Source organism: Thyridium curvatum (genome assembly GCF_004353045.1).
Source record: "Thyridium curvatum strain D216 chromosome Unknown NODE_43_length_354360_cov_84.162100, whole genome shotgun sequence".
Lineage (NCBI taxonomy): Eukaryota > Fungi > Ascomycota > Sordariomycetes > Thyridiales > Thyridiaceae > Thyridium > Thyridium curvatum.
The window spans coordinates 155,364-178,648 of NW_022156798.1; the positions used below are offsets into that span (position 1 = coordinate 155,364).

At 55.9% G+C, this 23,285-nt stretch overlaps 12 protein-coding genes across 12 annotated transcripts; 7 read left to right on the forward strand and 5 right to left on the reverse strand.

Moving 5' to 3' along the window:
• Positions 1-21: 21 nt before the first annotated feature.
• On the forward strand, positions 22-1,667 carry E0L32_007201 (uncharacterized protein; the record flags this gene model as incomplete). The annotated part of the gene is made up of 2 exons (XM_031141919.1): positions 22-240; positions 504-1,667. The coding sequence occupies 2 exons, from the start codon at positions 22-24 to the stop codon at positions 1,665-1,667; spliced, it is 1,383 nt and encodes a 460-aa protein (XP_030993797.1).
• A 686-nt stretch (positions 1,668-2,353) lies between these two features.
• E0L32_007202 (uncharacterized protein) lies at positions 2,354-3,494 on the reverse strand (the record flags this gene model as incomplete). Its single annotated transcript, XM_031141920.1, has 4 exons — positions 2,354-2,503; positions 2,563-3,106; positions 3,172-3,253; positions 3,341-3,494. The coding sequence occupies 4 exons, from the start codon at positions 3,492-3,494 to the stop codon at positions 2,354-2,356; spliced, it is 930 nt and encodes a 309-aa protein (XP_030993798.1).
• Positions 3,495-4,267: 773 nt separating this feature from the next.
• Positions 4,268-5,040, forward strand: E0L32_007203 (uncharacterized protein; the record flags this gene model as incomplete). Its single annotated transcript, XM_031141921.1, has 2 exons — positions 4,268-4,465; positions 4,540-5,040. 2 exons carry the CDS (start codon positions 4,268-4,270, stop codon positions 5,038-5,040), a joined length of 699 nt encoding a protein of 232 aa, XP_030993799.1.
• Positions 5,041-5,069: 29 nt separating this feature from the next.
• On the reverse strand, positions 5,070-5,555 carry E0L32_007204 (uncharacterized protein; the record flags this gene model as incomplete). The annotated part of the gene is made up of 1 exon (XM_031141922.1): positions 5,070-5,555. One exon carries the CDS (start codon positions 5,553-5,555, stop codon positions 5,070-5,072), a length of 486 nt encoding a protein of 161 aa, XP_030993800.1.
• Positions 5,556-6,433: 878 nt separating this feature from the next.
• Positions 6,434-8,997, forward strand: E0L32_007205 (uncharacterized protein; the record flags this gene model as incomplete). The annotated part of the gene is made up of 2 exons (XM_031141923.1): positions 6,434-8,863; positions 8,923-8,997. The coding sequence occupies 2 exons, from the start codon at positions 6,434-6,436 to the stop codon at positions 8,995-8,997; spliced, it is 2,505 nt and encodes an 834-aa protein (XP_030993801.1).
• Positions 8,998-10,229: 1,232 nt separating this feature from the next.
• Positions 10,230-10,879, forward strand: E0L32_007206 (uncharacterized protein; the record flags this gene model as incomplete). The annotated part of the gene is made up of 3 exons (XM_031141925.1): positions 10,230-10,239; positions 10,510-10,647; positions 10,716-10,879. The coding sequence occupies 3 exons, from the start codon at positions 10,230-10,232 to the stop codon at positions 10,877-10,879; spliced, it is 312 nt and encodes a 103-aa protein (XP_030993802.1).
• A 463-nt stretch (positions 10,880-11,342) lies between these two features.
• On the reverse strand, positions 11,343-11,967 carry E0L32_007207 (uncharacterized protein; the record flags this gene model as incomplete). Its single annotated transcript, XM_031141926.1, has 2 exons — positions 11,343-11,652; positions 11,783-11,967. The coding sequence occupies 2 exons, from the start codon at positions 11,965-11,967 to the stop codon at positions 11,343-11,345; spliced, it is 495 nt and encodes a 164-aa protein (XP_030993803.1).
• Positions 11,968-12,348: 381 nt separating this feature from the next.
• E0L32_007208 (uncharacterized protein) lies at positions 12,349-12,828 on the forward strand (the record flags this gene model as incomplete). The annotated part of the gene is made up of 3 exons (XM_031141927.1): positions 12,349-12,398; positions 12,464-12,726; positions 12,776-12,828. 3 exons carry the CDS (start codon positions 12,349-12,351, stop codon positions 12,826-12,828), a joined length of 366 nt encoding a protein of 121 aa, XP_030993804.1.
• A 371-nt stretch (positions 12,829-13,199) lies between these two features.
• On the reverse strand, positions 13,200-13,857 carry E0L32_007209 (uncharacterized protein; the record flags this gene model as incomplete). The annotated part of the gene is made up of 3 exons (XM_031141928.1): positions 13,200-13,545; positions 13,613-13,734; positions 13,798-13,857. The coding sequence occupies 3 exons, from the start codon at positions 13,855-13,857 to the stop codon at positions 13,200-13,202; spliced, it is 528 nt and encodes a 175-aa protein (XP_030993805.1).
• Positions 13,858-14,658: 801 nt separating this feature from the next.
• On the forward strand, positions 14,659-17,394 carry E0L32_007210 (uncharacterized protein; the record flags this gene model as incomplete). Its single annotated transcript, XM_031141929.1, has 2 exons — positions 14,659-15,003; positions 15,067-17,394. 2 exons carry the CDS (start codon positions 14,659-14,661, stop codon positions 17,392-17,394), a joined length of 2,673 nt encoding a protein of 890 aa, XP_030993806.1.
• A 1,371-nt stretch (positions 17,395-18,765) lies between these two features.
• E0L32_007211 (uncharacterized protein) lies at positions 18,766-20,162 on the forward strand (the record flags this gene model as incomplete). The annotated part of the gene is made up of 2 exons (XM_031141930.1): positions 18,766-18,808; positions 18,898-20,162. The coding sequence occupies 2 exons, from the start codon at positions 18,766-18,768 to the stop codon at positions 20,160-20,162; spliced, it is 1,308 nt and encodes a 435-aa protein (XP_030993807.1).
• Positions 20,163-21,449: 1,287 nt separating this feature from the next.
• Positions 21,450-23,163, reverse strand: E0L32_007212 (uncharacterized protein; the record flags this gene model as incomplete). Its single annotated transcript, XM_031141931.1, has 3 exons — positions 21,450-22,345; positions 22,433-22,507; positions 22,605-23,163. The coding sequence occupies 3 exons, from the start codon at positions 23,161-23,163 to the stop codon at positions 21,450-21,452; spliced, it is 1,530 nt and encodes a 509-aa protein (XP_030993808.1).
• Between the last annotated feature and the right edge of the window lie 122 nt (positions 23,164-23,285).

Consider the following 23,285-nt stretch of genomic DNA (forward strand, 5'->3'; position numbering starts at 1 on the left):
CTTGGGGTGTGCGTGTCGAACATGCGGCAGAGAGTGACGTTCTTCCAGAACCCGGGAAGCCCGGTTGATCCCGCCTCTCTAAGCATCACCAAACAGACCCTAAATGGACCGGAGATCCATGGCATTCGTGAAGACCGTGCCACCTTTGCCCTTGACGAGCTTCCTGGGGAGCTTCGGGCTCTTCTGGAACGTTATGAGACTCTCCAGATCAGATGGGCTAGCAAGGAGAACCATGAATCCGTGAGCCCCTTGTACTCACGAATATCGCCGGGACTACATGTCTTTTATTCCCCGAGGCTTCAGAATACGGGTAAAGGGTGGGTTAGTTCCTCCGACTTCCAGTGGGATGCATCATCACTAAGACGCTCGTTAGCGACGTGCTGTGCGGTTCTCTCAAAAAAGCATTCAGCAACCTAGACTGCGAATCCTCTAATGTAAGGCTGCGAAGATTTTCTCATCGAATCCCTCTGTCTTACCACTTACCTTTTACTGATGATCTCTAGTTATCCTCTACTGCCCTGCCAGCCTCGCTTGGGTCACATGCCTCTTCCTTCCAGTTCTATCAGCCCTTGTCAAACCTGTCTCATTTTGTCGATTACGCAAAAAGCGAGCTCTGTGCAAAAGCAGACTCGTTGTGCCCGTCGTTGGTGGAGAACCTAGACCAAGCAAGCTCTCTCGATATATCCTTCGATGCTGCACAGCATGTATTTCGAGCAACGGCGACTTGGGCACGAAAGACCCTACCATTGTCTGTCACTGCCGTGCCCGGTCACAGGACTGAGGTCGGCATCCTTGCAGCAGACTCGCCGCCGAATATGGATCCCAGCGAGCTCGGTATCGCCGGCCACCTCACTGTTCTCGGCCAGGATTCCAAACCCTCGGCCACCATCTTTGCTTTCCCCTCCAGGCATAGGCATGTCGAGGGGGCGTCCTTCTCTTCACGATTTACGAAACCTACAGGCCTCCACCCAACTCTACAACTGAGAATAGACGGTCCAACGCAGCCGCCGGTCAGCGACGCCGACTGCTCGATGCACGCCTACTTCACCTTACCTAGGGCTATCTTTGCCGATCGCTACCAGCTTTCGGACCCGCTCTTCATGGCGTCCAAGAATCTCACATCACTGCAGTACATGAGCGAGCCGGTAGATCTGGAAGCACCAGAGTACGCCGTCAAGCTCTGGGGCTCCGCGATGCTCCTCGAGTTGGCCCCTCCCGTCGGCAAGACCGCGAAGAGCTGGACGGCCGAGATCCCGCTCCATCTCCGGTACCTCAGTCCGGCACAGGGTGGCTACGCGGACGCTGAACTCCCCTACCCCGCCGTATTCTGGGCGTGCGCGGCCGCGCCCGAAGGGCCGGACTTTGCCAACAACCCCTTCGACCGCACGCACCTGGGCTATGACGCACTGTTTGACGCGCGCACCGTCTTCTGGCATGTCGACCCCGAGCCGACGGCTGCGTCTGCAGCGAGCGGTACGGGCCACGACCCGGTCAGCAAGATCCGGGTTCCCGTGCTAGACACGGACAAGGCCGGCTGGGTCAACACGGGGACGGCAGCGGTGATTGCTCTGGGCTTCGGGTGGATACTATGGAGATTAATCGCGGTATACCTGAGGGCAGGATACGGTACCGCGCGAGGAGCGGACAAGGCGAAGAAACTACAGTAGTCACAGGGTACGATCTATTGATACAGCTCCGAGGAGAACCTCGAAAGGGGACGCAGGCTCTTCAAGGCCTAACGCTATGTAGAAGAACTATGGCCGGACTACCCGGTATGCACCATCAAGGTCTTCATGACTGATGAAGTGTCTGACTGCCTAATTCAATGTCGTACCGGCCATTTTCAGAGACTAGTTGCGGGGGATGCTTATGCCAGCGGAGTCCACTGGATTCGGTAATTCCTCGGAGTTCCTTGCTTGGCATGTCTCTGTGAAGGACTCACAGAACCATACCAGTTCTGTTCCAAGTGTAGGTAGGTATCTCGAGATGTTAGCATCATGTTCTATTGTCCGATTCTGGAATATTTCTATACACGAAATGCACGGACATCTCAGCATCACTCTGTTCCATTTTGTCCATGCACATACCAAACTCGTACTTTTATTGTCCACGCCATGTGTGTAAAAGCACCCGGGTCAGCCCGACCCGTCTAGCCAAAACTCCCAATACCGAGAGACTACCGAGAAGCCCCGCCCTATCCAGCGATGCTTCCCCTTCCCATCCGCTCCCTGGGTCATGGACCCTACCTCACTGACTGACAGGTCGACAGACGTATGACAGGCGGGCTCGGCTGCCCTAATAGCCCAATAGCCGGTGCATGCATCACGTCGAAGGACTGGATATTGGGACTTTCTTAGAAAGCAAAGACCTGGTCTTCCAGCTTGCTAACAGGCTTGGCCTTCTTGAAACCAAGGCTCTCAGTTGCCTTTTTGAGGCCGCTGACCATGGGAGGAGGACCACAGAGCAGAATCTTGACATCGTCGGCAGGCTTGGGCAGGTGTTTCTGAAAAGCGTAGTCAGTAATGAGTAGCTAGGTAGACAAAAAAGATACATCAATCTCACCTGGACCATCTCGGCAGTGACGAAACCAACGCCGCCGGTCCAGCCCTCTGGGGGCTTGTCCAGGACGTAGTGCACACGGAATCCCTTGTCTTCCTGGGCGAGAGCATCGAGGTCCTCCTTAAGAAGGATGTCCTGCTTTGTCACGTTGGCAAAGATGAGATCGACCTCGGTCTTGTCGCCAGCGGCGCGGCCGCGGATGATGGCGCGAACGACCTGGAGCATAGGAGTGATGCCAGTACCGCCAGCGATCATACCAAAATGGCGCACCATGTTGGGAGTGTAGACAAAGGCACCCTTGGGGCCCCGGACCTTGATGGACTGGCCCACGGTGAGGCTGGCCATCATCTTGCTGATGTTGCCGGTGGGATAGGACTTGATGAGAAGATCAAAGTACCCAGGCTGGTGGTCGCCGCTGATCGGAGTGTAGGACCGCACAATCTCCTTGGTGCTTCCGTCGGGCTGTTCAATGGCAGCGCCAATAGAAATGTGCTGGCCGATGGGCAGGCCGAGGATGGCCTTGGGCGACGGGAGGTTGAATCGGTAGCTGAGAAAGGCGCAAGTCAGTTGGAAGAGCCTTCTATAACCCACAGAGAGGGCCATAGCACTTACATGGCAACATTGTGCGAGATTACCGTCTTCTCCTTGAGTTCAAACTCTTGGAAGGCATCTGGCTTGAGCACCTTCTTGGGCTCTGCAAGCTCGACCATTAGCACCGAGATCGGAATCGCAAGCATTGATCGCCTGCTCCGCGCAAGAACTCCGGCGAGAAAGGACTTACGCATGCTGGTGAATTTCCATGCACCAAGAGACAGAGCCAAGATAACAGCATAAAGAGACCATTCCCGCTTCGTAATAAAGGTGCCAAAGACGATGAGGCCCATGGGGATGTAGATCCCGTCAAAATACTTGCGGGCAACGAGGGAGTCAGCCATGATGAGGTATTATGGCCCAATTGAATGGACTCGAAGCTTGCAAGTTCTTGATAGGTCGCGAGAGGGAGAGAGAGAGGACCGGAGATGCCGTCACCGAGCTGGAGCGAGCTTTGGAGTCGGTCGGTCGAGGACTTTCCCCTATGGATGGTGTCCGAGTTGGAGGCACTCGACTTTTTCGAGGTGCGGTGCGGGACGAGGAATAATGTAGGTATCTTCAGGCAAGCAAGCTACTGTAGCTACGGGGATCTGGTCCCCGGTTTCTCCCCCTCCTTCTCAACAGGCGGAGCAAAATCGAACGACGCCAACAAATTTTAGGCCGGGACTTGGAGAGGGTTCGGCAGAAGGTCTGCTTGGCGGCTGGCGGCGGGCGGTGAAGGTTGGAGGGAGCGGCGGATGCGGAACTGATGGCCAGAAAAGACCCGAAGTCTGTTGTCAAAACCTCGCCTCAGGTGCTGTGGGGGTCAACCACCGGGATTCTAGCGTGTCTGGTTGATTCCTGTTATTGCTGTAGGTGGGCTTTCAGGTACCTATCCTTAGGTACCTGGTAATGATGTACCACAGCAGCCACCGACACTTGGCAGGTGCACACCCACCTCACTGAGGGATTGAGGCTGGTGTGTGCTTTCCATCGAGTCTGACAGATATCAAGTAGAGCCAAGAGAATATACCATCTCGCTCTCCAAGCAGCTTACAAAGTCCACACCACCATCAACGAGGAGAAGCACGCGCAATTGTCACTACGTCCTTGCACAGAGGCCTTGGGAGAAGCCAGGATGGGAGAAGCTGGGCTGCCCCATGAGCTACCGTTTCCTCTGACCGACACGGATCGATACGTGCTCTCTCAGACAGACGAAGAATACAAATACCATGACTGGGCCGAACTTAAGAACATCATTGGTCAGTATCCTCTGCCGGAATACAGTACCTACGTGCCTTTAAAGAAGGCAGTTGAGACATCGGGAACTGAAAAAGTGAGCGGTGTCAAAGGAGGAAGAACCAGACTCTAATTCGTTGTCTAGAAACCAATAACTTGTCGGTATTGAAGAGAAAGCCCTCGGACCTTCGCAAGTACATAAGATGGAGCGCAGCGACCCGCAACGAGTACGGGTCGATGACCAAGTACCTGTTGGTCAACAGACTTCCGCGGGCCTGGGGCGAGCCACCCTTTAGCCCTATGTCGCAGACGCCCTTTCAAGACGCATCCGACTATCGCGTCTTGGTCAATGACTGGCCTTACGGCTTCACTGCAGGCATTGTCCATATTGTCGTGTGGTCACGAACCATCATCCCGACCGACCCCACAACAGGCGATATGACGCCCGAAAGTCGGAAGATTGTCGCCGACTTTGTCGAGAGCTATTTCGTGGACCGTCTCGGCCCAGGCGGCCAAGAAAAGGTCCTGTGGTTCAAAAATTGGGTTGCATTGCAGAGCGTTCGAGCCCTGGAGCATATTCATGTCATGGTCAGAGACGTGCCTGCGGAGATAGTCCAGGAGTGGGCGCAGGAGCAGGCGTGCCATAAGCTTGACGGAACAGCTGGCTCATAGAGTTGTCCATCGTCGAGGACTGGTCAAACTTAGGCGGCCCGTCGCTGTTTGCGATTGGCAGGAGCTGCAGCTGCCGCGACGTTGTCAACGTTCTGCATCGCGGCCATTTGTCTCGTAGCTCCCAGCAGGTTGAATCCCTTGTATGCGCCATATGCAGGCACAATTGCCCACACAAGCCAGAGTTTGTTCCCGAACAAGGTGACAAGCACAACCGTAATCCAGGTGACCCAGATCACGTCGAACATGTATTCCGTGAGACCTGCCGCCGAGAGGTCCTCGCCGGAGGATCTGAGGGCACCCGTAGCCGCATCATAAGATGGGCGACCGGACCGCTCGAGGGTCAACTGGCAGAGCAAGCTGGGCAAGCTCATGACAGCGAAGATGAGCAGCGAGCGTCTCTTGAAAAGGAAGTGGAATAATAGGAAGAACCCGTTGACAACCAAAGAGCCAAGGTGGAGGTTGTTGAGCGCAGCCACGTTCGACTTGGCTCGATCCTTCTTTGCCTTTTGCGCCATGACGGAGGATCTGGTTCAGGTTCTGTAGCCGAAGAGGACGATGATCTTGGGATGAAGTCGAGTCAGCAAGCTGATAATGTGGTGGCTGAACGAGCAGGCAGGTCAGGTTTGGCACCGGTGACCGTTGAATGAGTCGGCTGATACCTTATGCAAGGTTCATGGCAGAAGAGAAGGTGGTTGAACCAACAATGGCACACACACTTTGCGCAGTTGCATTGCTCACAGCCCTCAAGCCAGAAAAGCCAATTACGTCGGTTGCAATCCTGGGGGTGGCTGGTAGAGCCTGAGGTAGAGCCTGAGGTGTGCCACCTGGCCCCACTAAACTCTTTCCTTTGGCTGTTTCTGTTTGCGGCTGACAGTAGAGGCCTGATGCGCTTGTCAGGTACCGAGTCAGCGAGTTTAGTGGATTCATTTGGGGGGTTCTCATCGTTTTTCTAGGGCTGAGTTCAGCACTACGGGTGTGTATCGGTAGCGGCTGCAATTTGGGTTGCCCGGCAGGCGACCCAGCCACCAGCCAAAGCGTCTAGCAAGGTCGCGTCCAATCAAGTCACCTCGTCCCACTACACCACAACATCGCGAGACAGGAAGCTTCCCAGGGCCACGAGACAAGAGACAAGCGAAACATCATTGCGCCTACCCGCAACAGGCATGCCTTTCTTTTTCTGTTCTTTGAAGGCGATCCATTAACTTGGGGCACGCCTATCTATCATCAGCATCATCTTTTTCTGGCCAGCTGTTTCTTGGTACCTTTTTTGTCAGTGTGCGCAGTGGTAGGCATCCTATGGCTCAACCCACCAGATAACGATCCCTTCCGACGCGCATCCTCCCAACCCGCCTGGTGCTTGCAAGCCACCACCCTGCACAGCGCCGCCGTCACGATGGCCCCGAACAGTGCCGCGGTGACCGGCGTTCTAAGACAGGCGGTTTACTACCATCTTGACAACACATCCTACGACAACGCGTTGTTCTTTGCCGAGAGGCTGGCTGCCCACGATTCCAGGTCGGGTGAATCAGCATTCTTGCTTGCTCTGAGCCACTACCGCCTAGGAGACTTCCGATCCGCCTCCGAGATCAGCAAACATGCAGGATACAGAGGTATACATCTCGGCTGCGCGTATGTCTTTGCGCTCAGCGCGCTGGCTCTCGAGCGCTACAGGGATGGCATCTCTGCCCTGGAGAAATCCAAGGGGCTCTGGCTCAATCGAGCGAGTTTCGGAAAGCACACGTCCTCGGTACGATCTCTATATCCTGATGCAGCCACGGTCTACTGCCTGCTCGGCAAGCTCTACCGTGCCATGGATGATAGAAACAAAGCCGTGGCCTGCTTCGAGGAGTCTCTCAAGCTGAATCCTTTCATGTGGGACGCCTTCACGTCCATATGTGACATGGGTGCGGCGGTCAGGGTCCCCAACGTCTTCAGGGTCGGCGAGCAATTGATTCGTAATTTCGACTACGACCACGGCGATACTGCGCTTGATCAGAAGGATAGCGCCCCTCTGAGCGCGCTGGAACCGCTTCATCGCAAAACGGCAAGTAGGCCAGCTGTGCAAGATATGACGGATCCTTTCGATTCAAATCGACCTGCAGCTTTTTCAGATGCGCCGTCCTTGTCCAACCTGATGTCCTTGGACACCGAGGAGAACGACTTCATGTCGAGAATTACCGCTGCACGACTGAGGAATGCTGCGAACCATAACCACAACCCTAGTCCACCCCCGCCCGATGGGACGGAGACACCTTCAGGTCCGTCACTGAATGCTGAAGGCGCCAATGGTAGATCAGCTGCTCCTCAAGAACCACCGCAGGCGCCGTCACGTCGGACTAGGTCGGTCCAGACGACGGACCAAGCATTCACGGATGCCGTACCGAGGATGGGTTACCGCCTAGGAGCCAGGCGAAGGGACAACAAGACGCTCGATAATGAGCAGTCGGCGGCCCCCGAACAGGCGCCGTCACTTCTCCGAACGGCCGCCTCAACGCTGTCCGGGATAGACAGGAAACGAACAGTGTCGGGGCATCCGGTACAGGCTCGCCAGAACCAAGCCGACGAAGCCGGTGCACCGCAGAGGAGAAGTGCGAGGCTGAACATGTTCAAACCCTCCATCACCAAGAACAATTCTGGAGCCGCGACCATTGGGGCAGCCGCGTCACGAGAGCTTAAGAAGGCCAGACCGCCCATCCCCAGAGTGATGCGGCCAGGTTCCAGTGGGTCGACAGTGGGCAGAGTCGTCAGCGGCAATAGAAAACCACTTGAGGACAACACCATGGACGTGGACCATAACGAGGCGCCCAGGGTCAGGGAGGTGCCATCCCATCTGGGCCAGTCACAGGCTCCGAAGCCTTCGGAAAACGACGCCGCCAAGACGGAGGAGGCATTGCGGTGGATCATGGACTTGATGAAGAAGTTGGCCTCTGGCTACCAGCACCTGTCGCAATTTCGTTGCCAAGAAGCGATACAGTGCTACAACTCCCTCCCAAGGGCTCACTCGGACACGCCTTGGGTTCTGGCACAAATGGGACGAGCGGCCTATGAGCAAGCTGCATACCCTGAGGCAGAGAAGCACTTCCGGCGCGTCCGCGTCCTAGCGCCCAGTCGCCTGGAGGATATGGAAGTTTACTCGACCATTCTGTGGCATCTGAAGAGAGAGACGGATCTGTCGTACCTCTCGCATGAGTTGGTAGACTCGGCGTGGCTATCGCCGCAGGCTTGGTGCGCGCTGGGCAACGCATGGTCCCTGGCACAGGATCACGAGCAGGCTCTCCGCTGCTTTAAGCGGGCTACGCAACTCAATCCGAAATTTGCCTATGCATACACTCTGCAGGGGCACGAACACGTCTCCAACGAAGAGTACGACAAGGCATTGACAGCATACCGTCACGCACTCGCTGCAGATCGGCGTCATTATAATGCCTACTATGGCATCGGCAAAGTGTACGAGAAACTCGGCAACTACGAAAAAGCTTACACGCATTACCTTACCGCGTCCAACATCCACCCGACAAATGCGGTCCTCATATGCTGTATTGGCACCATCCTGGAGAAGCAAAAGAACCCGACGCAGGCTCTGAGGTACTTCAGTAAGGCTACAGATCTGGCGCCTAGAGCTGCACAGACCAGGTTCAAGAAAGCACGAGCCTTGCTCATCCTAGGCCAAGCCGAGGCAGCGAAGGAGGAGCTGATGATCCTCAAGGATCTCGCCCCGGACGAGGCTCAGGTCCACTTCCTCTTGGGCAAGCTGTTCAAGAGTCTCAACGACAAGCAGTCTGCGGTCCGGCATTTCACAGTCGCGCTTAGTTTGGATCCAAAGGTGAGTGACTCCTAACGGGCACAATGTGGCTTATCGGCATGACTAACAGGCATTTCCAGGCGAGCTCAAAGATCAAGGAGGCCATTGAAAGCCTGGAGGACGATGATGGATACGATGACTCAATGATGCATTGAGGCGGTGGACAAGGGTTTTACTTGGACGTAATTGACAGCGGGAATAGGGCTGTGGGTTTTGGCAAGCTCAACCAGAACCCTAACAGCAGATGTTACAGGGATAGGGTATTTGTTCTGGGGTCTGGAAGGCTCGTCGTGGCCTGGGTCATTCTGGGCTTTTTGTAACTGCATGGTTTCGGCGTTCCAGGAAAACTAGAGTACTGCAGCATGGCATGAGGCATGACGGAAGCGGAGTCCACTATCAGGTAGCATCTTTCTGATGGGTTTAGAGAGGCTTTGTAGCCCGGGACATTGTCAAAGTCTTGAGCCTCGTATGAAATTCATTACCAAGCCCGTCTTACCGACGGCAGATGCAACCATAAAACAAAAAAAAAAACCCAGCTGTGGTCCGTCTTGTAGCATATGTTGATTGTGGCGAGAGAGGTTAGGAGAGGAGGCTACAGAGAGTATGGATTGATAACGCAGCTGGAGGCGTGCAGATATGAGGTGAGGCTATCGATCCCCGGTTGCCATTGGCATTCTTTCTCGGCAGAAACAAGCAACTCATCTTGCTCTTGGAACCGGACGGACAAGTTCTCGGCCTCGTTAGAATCCACGCGTTTGGCCTGGCCGATGACACGCTGTCCAACGCGGTCGAGTCGAGTCGAGGAGACCTACCTAGGTAGTCGAGTGCTGATCCACCACGTCCGTCCCACTTGGGGGAAGGAGCTTGGACCACCAGGAAAGACTACGCTTGACCCAAAAGGGACGGGCAAAGAAAACAATTGGAAGCGGACCGCGCCCAATAAAGAAGCACAGTGGGGCGGCACGCGCCTGCAAAAATGACAGCGCATTTCCACCCGCAAAACAGTAGGCGTTTCTGCCAGTCCTTCAAGAATGAAATACCACGGCCAAAGCGGCCCCCATTTTTAGCAGGAAACAGCCCAGCATTGAGAAAATGCGTGCAGGGCGAAAATCAGCAACACACCCTTTTTCTACAATTAAAACAAAAACAGACTAGCGCCATTTCCCACCATTTGTAGAATCAGTAGCTGCCTGCAATCCGCACTCCCCTATTAAAGCAAATCCTCCCACTTTGGCCCCCTCCATTTCCCAGAGTCTCCCCTCTCTTGTTTTCCCCTTACATCGTCGCATTTACACGTCTCCCATCAACAAAAACATCAACTTGTCCATCGCGACATCACTATCCATCAACTAAACACCCTTTTACATCTCCACTAACCCCATTCAATATGACTGGACGTAAGTATCACTTCTATTTTTATCCTTTTGAGCTTGTGCGAGCCTCATCGCTCTCGATGGCGTCGTTGTGCCATGGGGTTCCAAGCAATGGGTGGTGTTGATAGTTGGTGATGGAACCTTTAAACAAGAACGCGTCGCGTCTTGGGACCACCACTATCCACCATCTCCATCTCAATTACCCTTCCGCTTCCCTATGCATCTCGACTATTGCACAAGGCATCAATCAAACAACAAATCAACACTCCAGTTGCTAACATGTCTCCATCACAGGCGGCAAGGGCGGCAAGGGTCTCGGCAAGGGTGGTGCCAAGCGCCACCGCAAGATTCTTCGTGACAACATCCAGGGTATCACCAAGCCCGCTATCCGACGTCTCGCTCGTCGTGGTGGTGTCAAGCGTATCTCAGCCAGTAAGTTGCCCACCTGTACAAGCGTCACAACAAGAGCAAGACACGGAATACTAACATGCCATCTACAGTGATCTACGAGGAGACCCGCGGTGTCCTCAAGTCCTTCCTCGAGGGCGTCATCCGTGACGCTGTCACCTACACTGAGCACGCCAAGCGCAAGACCGTCACCTCGCTTGACGTTGTCTACGCTCTGAAGCGCCAGGGCCGCACCCTGTACGGTTTCGGTGGTTAAACAGCTCCTCCGAACCATGGGGGTCTGTTGAGTTTCTTGGAAGGCAGCGAATTCTTGGTACAGCCAGGTCCTGCGCGGACGCGTGTGGGAGTCTACTGTCTGTCTACTACAGTCTGGGTTATGCGATGGGTTAGGGAATACGGTCATGATAACCATACTTGATATTTTTCGGCGTTAAGAGGCAGGGATTACCGGTATCATTGATCAAGGGCGTTTTCCTACGGGAGGAATGACAAGCCCGTGTCTCAAGAGTAAACAAATACCACATTCTGAACATGAACAGCGTCTATTATCCACTTTTTAACGATGCGTGATATTGTTTCCTTTTGCCATCCTGGCTTGGCGCCCGTCTACCATGGGCACTCGTAGGGCTCTTAAAAAAGCTCCTAAATGTATACATTGGGTATCTGCTGCTCCAACTCGCTTAAGCATCTGCGCAATTCTCGCCACGTTCCTCGTGTCACTAGAGGTATTTCCGCCCGGCCGCCGCTATCCTGCTGCGGAAGACGGGGCTCTTGATCTCCATGTTGACTTTATAAAAGGGGCTCATTATGGCTTTGACCCAGTTCTCGTAAACTTCGGCAAAGAAGCTGCGGATGGCCTCCTCCGTGGCCGGACTCGTCGGGTTGGCTCCGATGGATGTGGACGACCGGGATGAGGTGGACAACGAAAGAGGCTGTGAGGGCTGATGAAGGAGGAGGAACTTGACGTTGCCGGCCGTGATGAAGCACGACACGTAGTTGTTGAAGAATTTGTCGATACACTTGAGGTACCTAGGGAGTCGGAGCCATGTCAGTCGGTGGGTTACGGACATGTGGACAATGAGAGGTGGAAGATGACGCATGATCCGTGACAATGTTGGAGGGCCGGGATGGCAGCGAAGGGGGGGAAAAAAAGGCTCACATCTGCCCGTTGGTCCACTGTACTTCCTCGACGATGTCCAAGCTGCTATGCAGGATGAACTGGTTCATGTGGCGCGCCTGCTCCGAAAACCGGGAGAGGCCGTCGCCACCCTGCTTCGAAGTGCCAAACTCATACTCGAAGAGGGGGTTGTCCTGCGTGCCGATGATGGCAAAGTAATAGGACATGGTGTTGATGCGCGCGAGACCGATCACCTGTCAATCATTGGCATACAGGGGCGGCGCTCTGGGAGATAAGGAGCTGGGGATGGGCGCGCGCAGAGTGCAAGAGATTGACGGGCAAGAATGGCATCTCGAGGAAGACGTCGCAGCTTTGAGCTTTGGCCGGCAGGTTGTTGTCCACTGTGGGGCACGCGTGCGTACTGCGCTGCATAACAAAGCGGGCAAGGCGGGACTGTGGAGTGGACTCCCGGCTATGCTTTCGATTGGCTGGCATTTAGCGTCTGGGCTGGCAGAGTATCCCAAAACCGCTGATTGAAATTTATCACGAATCACCAGAGAGCCCATTTCAGGAGGATCAATCTCTCAACACAACACAGATCCGCAACCATGTTCGGCCCGTTCAGGATAACAAACGTCTTGAATGGCGGTCTTCTATGGTAGGTGCATGGACTTTGAGCTCCCTCTCCCGACCATCCGGGCGCCGACTGACAACTCCCTACAGGAAGACTCCTTGGCGGCTGTCGCGATTCCAGAAGCTCCGCCAGCGAAGACGACTCCGAGCCGTGGATGGCATCGTCGCCACTCTCGACCAGGCTCTCGCGAAGCAGGGCCACACGATGAAGTCGCTGGAGCGGTGGAAGGCCGAGATGCCGAGCGAGGCCGAGATGCTGCCCAAGGACAAGTACACCATCTTTGACCGCAAGGAGAAGCGGTACCGAAAGGGCATTCACAGTAAGCTGCAGATTCTGTTTCTCACGTTTTATGGTATGAATATGCTGGAGGTGGAATGGATGCTAATTCTCATGGCAATTAGAACTCCCAAAGTGGACGAGAGTGTCGCAGCGCCTCAACCCTCCAGGCTACTAGAGCAGGAGCAGATGTGTTGGGCCACGGCGGAGAGGGCAGTCGGAAGTTTGTGTCCAAAAACCACCATGCACACTCCGCAAGGCATAGGCCTTGCTTTGACAAATGGCGGGGGTACGAGACGCAGTGTACGATATCGAAGGGTGGAAAGAGAGGCAGAGTAGATCTCCGGTCACTGCCATATAGCATCGAAAAGCGAAAGATGGCAACAGTCGGGCCATCAGTCGCCGATGAAGGTCCTGTTCAATACGCACAATGTACTTTATGGAAATGATGAAAGAAATCTCCGTTAGACGAATTGCTGAATGCTGGGTATTTTCCACGTCCTTTCGCCCTTCACCATAGCCTCTATATGGTCTCCTAGATTACCTCCCCTACCTACGATCATAGGAATCGTCTTGGATGGCTCGGCCCAGACCGCCACGGCCCTCGTCGAAGTCCTCACGATACTCGTCTCTGACCTGTCCACCCGACTTTCCTCTGCCGTACTGCCTGCCCTCCTCAAATCCAGGATCGAGATCCGTCCTGATGATGCGCTCGTCGAGCTTGGTGCCACCGATGTACTTCATGCAGTCGAGCGCATCTTGGTGAGTGTAGTATTCCACGAAGCAGAAGCCGCAAGGCGTCTTGTTGAACCGATCGAGACCCATGATCAGGCGTTTGATCTCGCCGCACTTGCTAAACAGCTCGTAGACCTGCTCCTCGGTGGTGTAGAACGAGCTTTTTGAGAGCCGGAAGATCAGAGGTGTCCGAAGGTGCCAACGGCAACGAGGCGGCTATCACTTACAGGTTGCCAACGTAGAGGGTAGTAGCATCCTTCAGAGGGTCCTCTTGCGGCTGCTCCGGCTGGCCATTCTCCTCACTCTCGCCATCTCGATTGTCGCGATCGTTGCGACGACGCTTGTTGTGCTGTTGAACCTACGTCAGCCGAAGACAAACATAGTAACTGGGGTGAGCGAGGGGTTAGCGGACTCTGCTGTTGAAGTAAGCGCTTGGCCTGTCGAGCCTCTCGACGGTGTTTCTGAATCGCATTGTCGCCCTGGTTCGTTGGGTGTGGTGGTGAGGATGCGCGCAATGTATGTTTCGTTGGTTGGTGTGCGAGGCTGAAGGAGTGATGGCGGAATTCAAGATTTGAGGCTAAGAATTCCTAGCGATCCAGGCTCCAAGTGGCCGTGGCTTTTAGTGGAGAGGGCGAGCTTCAAGGTTGCATAATGGGTGATGTGGGGGAGCTCTAGAGCTGGATCGCGCTGCCAGCCAGGTACCAGTACAAGTACCGCGCATCCATCTGCAGGGGCGGTAGTGCAGTTTTCTTAGTGATTTTCACCGTTGGCCGGGGAGTCCTCGAGTCGCTCTCATCAAACGGTCTTATTCACTGCACCGCCATCAATTGCCTGTATTTCGAGAAAATCATCAGATCGCCTGCAGCCAGCTGTAAATGTAGCAATACTGGGCCTATACTAAGTTATCTCATCGTTTACACTCCCTTTTGCACTGGCTCGACTGGGTTAGCAGCGCGGTGGCCCAATTGAGTACCTAGCCTCAACTGAGTGGATGCCCAAGGGTCAATAACTACTTACAAGGCGCTAAAAAGTTGCATCAACACAAAGCTCAATCATATCGCCAACCTTGGCTGACTGGCTTTTCAGACTTTGGTTTCTCAGGAGCTGCACACAGGCTCAGCCGCCAATCTGTCACAACTTTTGTGGCCCTCAAGCTCTTCTCAATCAGACAAACAATCTATCTACATTTTAGGGTACCACTTGTCAACCTTGCATCACGAACTTCTCCCTCCGGCGCGTGCCAACGGGCTGGTCGCTTCGACACACGTCCAACATGCCCAAAATCAGGAGCTACACGCCAGCATGGCTCACGGCGCCTGCTCCGGGGCACACCCTGTTTGTCGAGACTGAGCGCGCTTCAAGGTCTTCGACCTACTCCCCGTATGGCGCGGCCAAGGCTGCCGAGCCCGGCCCCAAGAGAACAATCGCTAGGCGCGGTACGGAAGTCTTCATCGCCAACGGTCGTGAGATCAAATGGGGAGATCTGGTCCATCTGAAGGAGACCTACGAGCCGAAATCTGGCAGAACGAGCGCCGGCATCCGGATCAAGCGAGAAGACTCGGACTCCTTCCCCCCTGAGGATGCCAACGGAGATTCGCGGTTTGCTCAAGGCTTTAGGGTAAGTGTCGGCTAGATATTTCCCGAGTTGCGCAAAGGAGCTATGCTAATGGTATTCCCACAGAGTATCAAGACGCCCGTCGCCGACGAGATCAAACAGCTCATCATCTCTCCGCACTCGGACCTGCTGGCCGTGGTCACCACGCATACCGTGCACGTCTGCCTGTTACCCGACCCGTCGCACCTCACCGCTGAAGACACAGGCATCATCAAGCCCAAGTATTTCACTCTTGGTCCAACAACGCATGTGACGTCGAAATCGCCAGTTGCGGCCGCTCTCTGGCACCCGCTTGGTGTCAAGGGTTCTGCGCTGGTCACTGTGACACAGGATGCCGTCGTTCGCATGTGGGAGATCTCGCCAACAGATAGGTGGTCGTTCGACTCTCCATCACTCGCGATCGATTTGAGGAAGCTGGCAGACGGAACGTCTCTCGACCAGGATTTCAGCGCTTCGACATCTACTACAAACAAGACCTTCTCGCCTGATTCCTTCGATATGGAGGTGGCGGCAGCATGCTTCGGAGGCCGCCGTTCAGGAGGCTGGTCCACCATGACCTTGTGGATTGCCATGCGGGGAGGTGACGTCTATGCGCTCTGTCCTCTCCTTCCTCAGAAGTGGGCACCGCCGCCAATGCTCATCGAGTCCTTGTCGGTGTCCATCGTTGCTAAGGTTGCCGCCCTTGAGGATGACCCTGAGGTGAGCGCTCAGGCGAAGCTCCTGGCCCAGCAGCAGCTGGAGTGGATGGCAGATCTGGACAATCAGGAGCCTCGAGTGATGGAGGCGGCTCCCGGTGACCCGGAACTACTTGTCTACACTCGACCCACACACCCGGGTGTTGTGCCCCGGCTTCAGGGCCCGTTCGATCTAGACCTAGATCCTGAGACTGGCAGGGATGAAGATGATGAATTGACAGACATATTCGCCATTGGAGAAAAGCTAGATGTTGGCGACCTTATGGAGGGAGAAGACGAAGATTTGGAGCTCGGAGACATCGATCACGAGGGTCTGCCGCTGTCCGTCCTCTGCTTGCTCTCCCCGAGTGGCAGGGTAAGGATATGCATTGATTTCGATGGCGTCGAGGCCAAATGGCTCCCGCCGCGGAACAAGTCGAGGAGTAGTCGGCTCCTAGAGGAGATCGATGTTCCTACACTGCTCACCTTCCAGACCCTGGACATGCTCCGTCCCTCAGAAGAGGAAGACTGCATCGACATATCCTGGCCCGTGTTCACTCCTGACGTCACCTCGCGGTACAGCTTCTACGTTACGCATCCCTTCGGTATGACGTATGTCTCGCTGTCACCTTGGGTGTTCCGCTTAGCTGGTGAGCTAGGCGCTGGGCCGGAGGACGGCCAAGACTTCAGAATCGGGTTGATGGTCAAGGGCGAGAACTCTACACGTGAACGGATCTACACGCACCCCCAACCGGCAACTTTTGCCGCTTGCACCGCTATCCGGGATCCCGACCTCGGTTATTTTATCCTTTCTGCGACGCCCCAGGGAGCTGTGGCTGTCAATTTTGATACTCCCGAGGACGATTTCGAGGCACCGGTCATGGCCGTGGCGTCGCCAACCCCGGAGGTGCAATCAAAAGAACAGCTGGAAGTATTATGCGCTCCAAGGCCGCCCTTCCAGCCACCCGAAGAGTTTGACCAGCGATCGGACTTGCCCAAGCTGTTCGAGATGATGAAGACGAGCAAGTACCGATCGCTGATGCAGCAGGAGGTGCGACTCTCCGGTGCGACCCTGAACATGTTTACGAATGTGCACCACGCTGTGGGAGGCGAGAGTGGCCGCTTGAACAAGGCGGCTGCGCAACTCTTCACTCGCCTCGACAATCTCCCTGCAGAACTGGCCGAGCAAGTCCGAAAAGCCGAAGGCGTGAAACAGAAGGTAGACGGTATCACGGGCGTCGATGCGAATCCGAAGAGCCCTACGCCCGACAGCGAGCGACTGCTACGTCGCCTTGAGGCTGCCAAGGCTCGCCAGGAGGAGCTGGCACAGCGCATGGAGAAACTGAAGAGAACCATCAACCGGGCAACGCCGCGGGAGCTTAGCGACAAGGAGAGGGCGTGGATGGACGAGGTTGCATCCGTGCAGTCAAGCATCTCGCCTGGCGAGGCTGGCTTGAGGCCTGCCAGGGTGAAGCAACACTGGAAACGACTGGAGGAAGTGAAGGCCCTTAAGGAGGACCTTCTCAAGCAGGCTGAGAAGCTGCAGCAAAAGCCCCCTGGCGAGGCCAGGGAAGAGCCGCTGTCACGATCCCTGTCAAATCGGAAAATCCCGCCCGAAATACGGAAGGTCAAGGTCGCACAGGTACAGAGCCTATTGGAGAGGGAGACAGCGCTGGTTGAAGCTGTGAAGAACCGCCTCGAGAGGCTGTCCGTGGGTTAGACCGTGCATGCGGAACAGGAGTTTGGGTGTGGATGAATTGAATACGAGTGCATTGTTCTTATCATAATGAGTAGGTAGCCTATCGTACAATGCGGACTTGGAGCAGCTGGTGATCTTTCGCAGCCTCTCCCTCAAACGCTCGTCGGCTCCCATTTGATGTGCAAGGAAAAAGAAAAGTTAATCAAGTACTTGCGCAGGTCTCTGAGTGGCCAGAGCCAGGCACTATTCAAGCGGGAAATGCAACGAAACGGGGTAAATGATCAGCAACCAACTGAGCAACACACCTCCCGCATCGGTCAAGTCAACGTTGCCACCGTCAGCCTCGTCACAGAGAGCCATGGATGCCGCAGGTGCCAATCCTGCCGTCAGCCTCACCTAACTCGGGAGCTGGTGTATTTGCCGAGCCCGCCCAACGGCCTGTTTCCTCCCCCCCTGGACCATGTCGCAACACTCGCATTGTCGGCTCATTGGACCGCTTGAGAGCCACCTGATAAGAAATAATGTCACCTCTTACGTATTGCTCGGGGCGGGTGGGAGACACCTCCACGGGGGGGATGTCGTGGAGTGTGTGCAGAATGATGAGTACGAGAGCAGCCCGAGAAATGCACCAAGCCGGACCATTCGAAAGCGACCCAACTCTGACTTGCATACGGGAAAGCAAAGAAAGGAGACGGGCGGGCCTGTTTCGAGGACCTAACCAACTGCTTTCTTTGCGGGCCGCATGCAGACGATTCCAATCGGATCTGGTAGCTGCACAGGAGGTCAACAGTTGTCCAACAAGAACACTCCTGCAGGCCTTCTACTCGCTGGGGTTTTGGTGGCCCTTGATCCATCTATTCGGCCACATGTTAACGGCTGGGCCACCTCATGCAAAGTGTGTCCTTCTCTCTGAGCGAAGCAATGTCCAGGAGTCACCCCCGGATGGAGCTGGCTCTGCAGTCCAAGTCACACAAGACATCTCGCCGGCGCTCTCCACGGGCAAATACCAGCAAGTCAACAACCTGCTGGGTGTGTTACAACCCACCCATGCACACACGACACTGGCAGGGAGATGCCGACTTTGTGCTGTCCATGTGGTGAGACTGTCTGCAAGCCTCGGAGTCTGCTCCAAGGGGATTGGACGTGCTCGACTCGCGGTTCTTTCTTTTGGAAGCCGCACCAGCGCCACCAGCAAGGCCTTTCCGGAAATCGGTGGCGTATATAAGTAGATGGTCCGCCCTATGTTCAACTTGATCGCGGTCTCCGAGCCTCTGTTTCCTCTGAGAAAAAAGTGCATCGTCCTACTTTCCGACCTCAATGCTGGTCCCCATCACACCGCTGACGACCTCTGCTCTATTACACGTTCCACAATCCACGAAACAATTGCCTAGCATGGTCGCCTCAAATGCCATTGACTACTACCACCAGACGTTAGGTATGCCGATTCTAACACTTACATACTGCCGTAGCCATCCTATCGTATGAAGAACACTTGTTGACGGCCAGTTCGATGACGGTCGGTAGAGAACGTCCGTTTCTTCTCTCCTGAACATGCAGAAGTCTGCATTGTCACGGCCAAGGATCCGATGGGCATGTTCAAGGCTGTCGTCATGCGTGCCAAGGGCAAGACCCGTACTGCCCTCCTCTCTGAGACGGCCAGCTCGATGCCCGAGGCCCTTCGTCGCCTGCACCACAAGTCCGCCGAAGCAGTTCACAACCACATGACCACGTACGGCTGTGACTTTGTCCGCGAGAGCAAGAAACGCTCCAAGAAGGGGCGGACCGCCGACAGCTCTGACGACGAGTCGACCGTCGACGACGACAGCTCTAGCGACTCCTCGGAGGGGGGCTCGATCGTGTCTGGGTTCAACTTCTCCAAGGTTGGCCTCAAAGGAGCCCAGTCTGATGACGATGCTCATGACTCTGATAGCTCTGGCGACGAGGGGACAAGCAGAGCACATGACGTGCGCACCGGGAGAGCCAAGGCACGTGGTAGAGGGATCTATTCACGGAGCCGGTCCTCATCCGTCGACATTGTCGGCCAAGGTGAGGCTATGGACAACATGATTGACCGGAGTGCACTCCCTACAGCACCCCATTTCGCCAGCGGCCCCAATCCTATGCTTCGGAAGCCACTCTCGCCCCTCCCCCCTGGAGGGAGAATGGTTCCACCGCCGGTCTGGCACGACCGTATGAGGCAGATGGCCAGCGATGCCAAGATGCCGACTCCTCCGAGCAGTGACGTCTCGCCCTTCACCAAGTTCACCCCGCCGAATGCTCCTCCCATGGGCATGCGCCACTTCCCGCCGACGATGCCACCGCTGGGTCCGGAGCGAGCGCCGCCAATGCTGGCGCCGCCGCCGCCGCCCCGTGACGTCAAGCTACACCTGATATGGCCTTCGTACGGAGAGGCCCGCGTGATCGAGCACTGCGAGCCCTCGCGCCGCGTCCTCGAGGCCGTCGCGGCCCGGTGCGTGACCGAGCAGAAGGCCAGCTTCGGCATGGCTGCCGTTCCGGCCTCGAGCTTGAGGGCGACACTTCGCCATGTGCAGCTCGGTAACGAGCGGTATAGCCTCTCCAGCTTCAGGGGAGAAGACCTTTCCAGCCTCTTCGACTCTGCGGGCGGTGAAAAGGGGAGCGCCATGCCGCTGTTCGAGGTTGAGATTGAGAGGCTTTCTCCTTTCCCCATGGCGCGTCCCTGGATGCGAAACATCGAGGTCATCAACATTGACCCTTCTCCCAAGTCAAGCAAGGCCAAGAGCAAAAAGATAGACATTGTGGATAATTGAAGCGGCCAACTGATCTGGCTAGAGCTATCTGGGATGAGAGACTCTTACCTCGGCATGCTCGTGATGGTACTGGGACGATGTGATGATATACAGCCTTTTCTTCAGACTCTTGTTTTCCTTGCAACTTTGTGGCGGCCTCGAGCTTTTCTCAACACGATCCTCACATTCTTTTTTCAAGTTCCATACTCCTTTGAGTTCGATTTCAACAATCACAGTCGTTTACATGATTCAGCTGGGGAATGTTCTTTCGGTCAAGCGGGTATTTCTTTTGGAGTTGAGCAACTTATCCATAGCAAATTCACTCGTGATATATGAGTCTTTAATCCCAGTGACTGTGCTCCTTAACTGTAGTCTCTTCAACCAGCCTGTTAAAGCACATAAAGCCGCCTTCACAAGAGTCACGATCTCCCGTGGAATCTTCTTTCCCTCTCTTCCGACTACATCGACATCCGCGTAGTACAATAGGCAGCATTATTGCGCAGTGTGCCTTCTGGTAACATGTTGGGTGCTAGTGACACCAATATTAGGAAAAGCCACTCCATGTTGGACTGCACCAAGCAGCAACATTGGCGGTGTGGGAACCTCAGCACACCGCCTTCGAGATGTGCCAGACCGAGATTTCGAGAAGACAATCCATTCCCACTAATCTACCGAACTCTCTTGTACGTCACTGAAGGCTAGACATGAGCATCTCCGTTCCCTGAAAATGAAAAAGCGAGGCTGATATGCCTCGTGACCCGGCCGAACCTCCAATAATGAGGCTGCTAAGCGCCAATGACTACCCCCTTTTCGACCAAGATCGACGCCGAGACACAACGTCCCCCAAAGACAATGAAGCCATCCTACACCGCACATGAAGCCTCTGACGCCGTCACAAAGTTCGCCCAGCCGAAAAACAGCCCCCTGTTCTCTGGACTTGTTCCACGGAGGGCAACACAGCTTCCGGGGGCACGGTATATGATGTCCTGTTGGACAACAAGGTGTGTGAGACTGCACGCTGCAACGAAACACCGAAAACCCTGAAGATTTTCGTCCTCCAAGCATCTTCCCTGCTGTTCTTACCCCCCCCCCCCCCTCTTACAGCAACCTGTTGCCCAGTCTCAATAATCCTTCCAAGAAATGGTGACACTGTCGTGCCATCTCAACCTCCTCTGATTGGGGAGTCTAGTATCGCTTCGACGCCGCTCCGTCTGGAGCACGAGGGCGTCCAGCGTTACCCTGGGGGGCCACCGCAGGTGCAGGAGGGCATGTGCTGCCACCGTTGGCCCAGACGTCCCGAGTCGACTCCTAAGCCGGGCGACCACCCCACGGGCCTTGGCCCATGCCGCCGCGGCCGTAGTAAGGCGAGCCCGTGCCGCTGCTCGAGGCGTCGGGCGTGCCGTACGCTCCCAACGGAGGGTGGGGGCGCATGCCCATGCCCTCCTCGCTGCTGTGATGTCGAAAGCCTCCCTCCCAGGCCGTGCTGCGCGGGTGGGCAGCATATGGCATTGGCATCCCTGTCGTGCCCTGCGGCATTTGGCCGTATCCATGGCCCATTCCGGCTTGGGCGTGCGCGGGATGATTCCACTCGCCTGTGGTGGGGGTCCAGGCTCCCCGTCCGCCGCCGCCGTCGTTGGTGGTCGGGAACCGCTCGGTCTGCGGGTATCCCTCTGCTGGGCTGCAGGGAGTCGCGATGGGCGAAAAGGGGGTATCACGCTGTGGGACCGGTGAGTTGGCGAATGGGGGCGGGAGCTCGCGCTGTCCTCGGTATCCGGCGCTGCCGGTGTGCCAGTTACCACCATGACCATGACCACCACTGCCATTATCTGCATGAGCGCTGCCATACAAACCGATGTTGAAGGGGGTGGTGTACTGAGCTCCGGTGGAAGAGCGATCATGTCGGGCGAGGTACTGACCTCTGCCATCGCCGCCCACCGCCTGAGCAGGGCCATACTGACCGCCAAAACGATGGTCAGCATTGTGCGACGAAGTGGAAGTCCAAGCACCCAGCTGAGGCAGGGGCGCATGTTGAGCACTCGCTCCAGCGACGGGTCCATTGGCCGCACCCGCAGGATTCATCTGCGATGCTGACTGTGTCATTGTGTTTCCATCCTGCTCCACAAACATGTCCTTATCGTCGTTGGTGGCCGGCTTGGTCATGGCCTCTGGCTTGGTAGCAGCGTCTGGCTTGGTAACGGCTTGTCCTATTAGGAAAGTCATGTCAGCACTCTGCATATGGCATGCAGTGGGCCACCTCCTGCAGCGTTTTCCATCTCCCCCTTTTGACATACCCTTCCTGCGGAGCGAGCGGACAAGCGCGCCCTTTTTGGGAACGGCCATGGGGCGTTGTGTCCGGTTCTCAATACCTGTGGATAGGGGGTACTGTTAGACACTTCACCTTCATCTTCATCTTCCCCCTTCGGTGACATCAAGAAGATTGAGGCATGTCATCTCCCAACTCACCTCCTCCAGCGTCCTGGCTCTCGCCCTCGCCCTGGCCCTGGCCCTGACCGTCCTCCACGTTGCCTCCTCCCTGAGCCGTCCCATCCTTCATCTGCTCCCAGTTCGACTGCTGCCGCTGCAGAAGCCTGGCCCGCCACTCCTGGAAGCTCTCGGCGTGCGCCTTGCGCTCCCGGGGCTCGCGGCGGTCGACCTTCCACTCCCAGAGGCTGCCGTCGTACGCGAGCCGCTTCTGGAACACGAGGCGCTGCAGGCGCGTCAGCCGTCCCGGGGGCCGGGGCTGGCGCTCGACAAACTCCATCACGCCCTTCTTCTCCCGGTGCAGGCGGACGAGCATCTCGCGGACGTCGTCGATGTCGATGTCCTCGCCTGGGTGGCCGCCCGGGTTCAGGGCCTCGTTGAGCTTGGTCGCGAGGGGGAGGATGTTGTCCGCTTTGCCGTAGCTGTCGCGGTGGGCGCCGCGGCTGATGAGCGCGAACATGGTCGTGAGTTCAAAGTCGGTCCAGTTGTGCTTGACGCGGCGGCTGCGACGCTTGCCCTCGCCGCGCTTTGGGCCCGCCATGGTGGATGAAAGAGGGAGGACCAAGAGGGGTGTTGAGGTTAAGGTGTGAGGTAGTCGGACAGACTTGTGTGCACTGGTGAGGATCTTCTTGTCTTGGTTCTTTATAGCCTTCTCTCCCACTG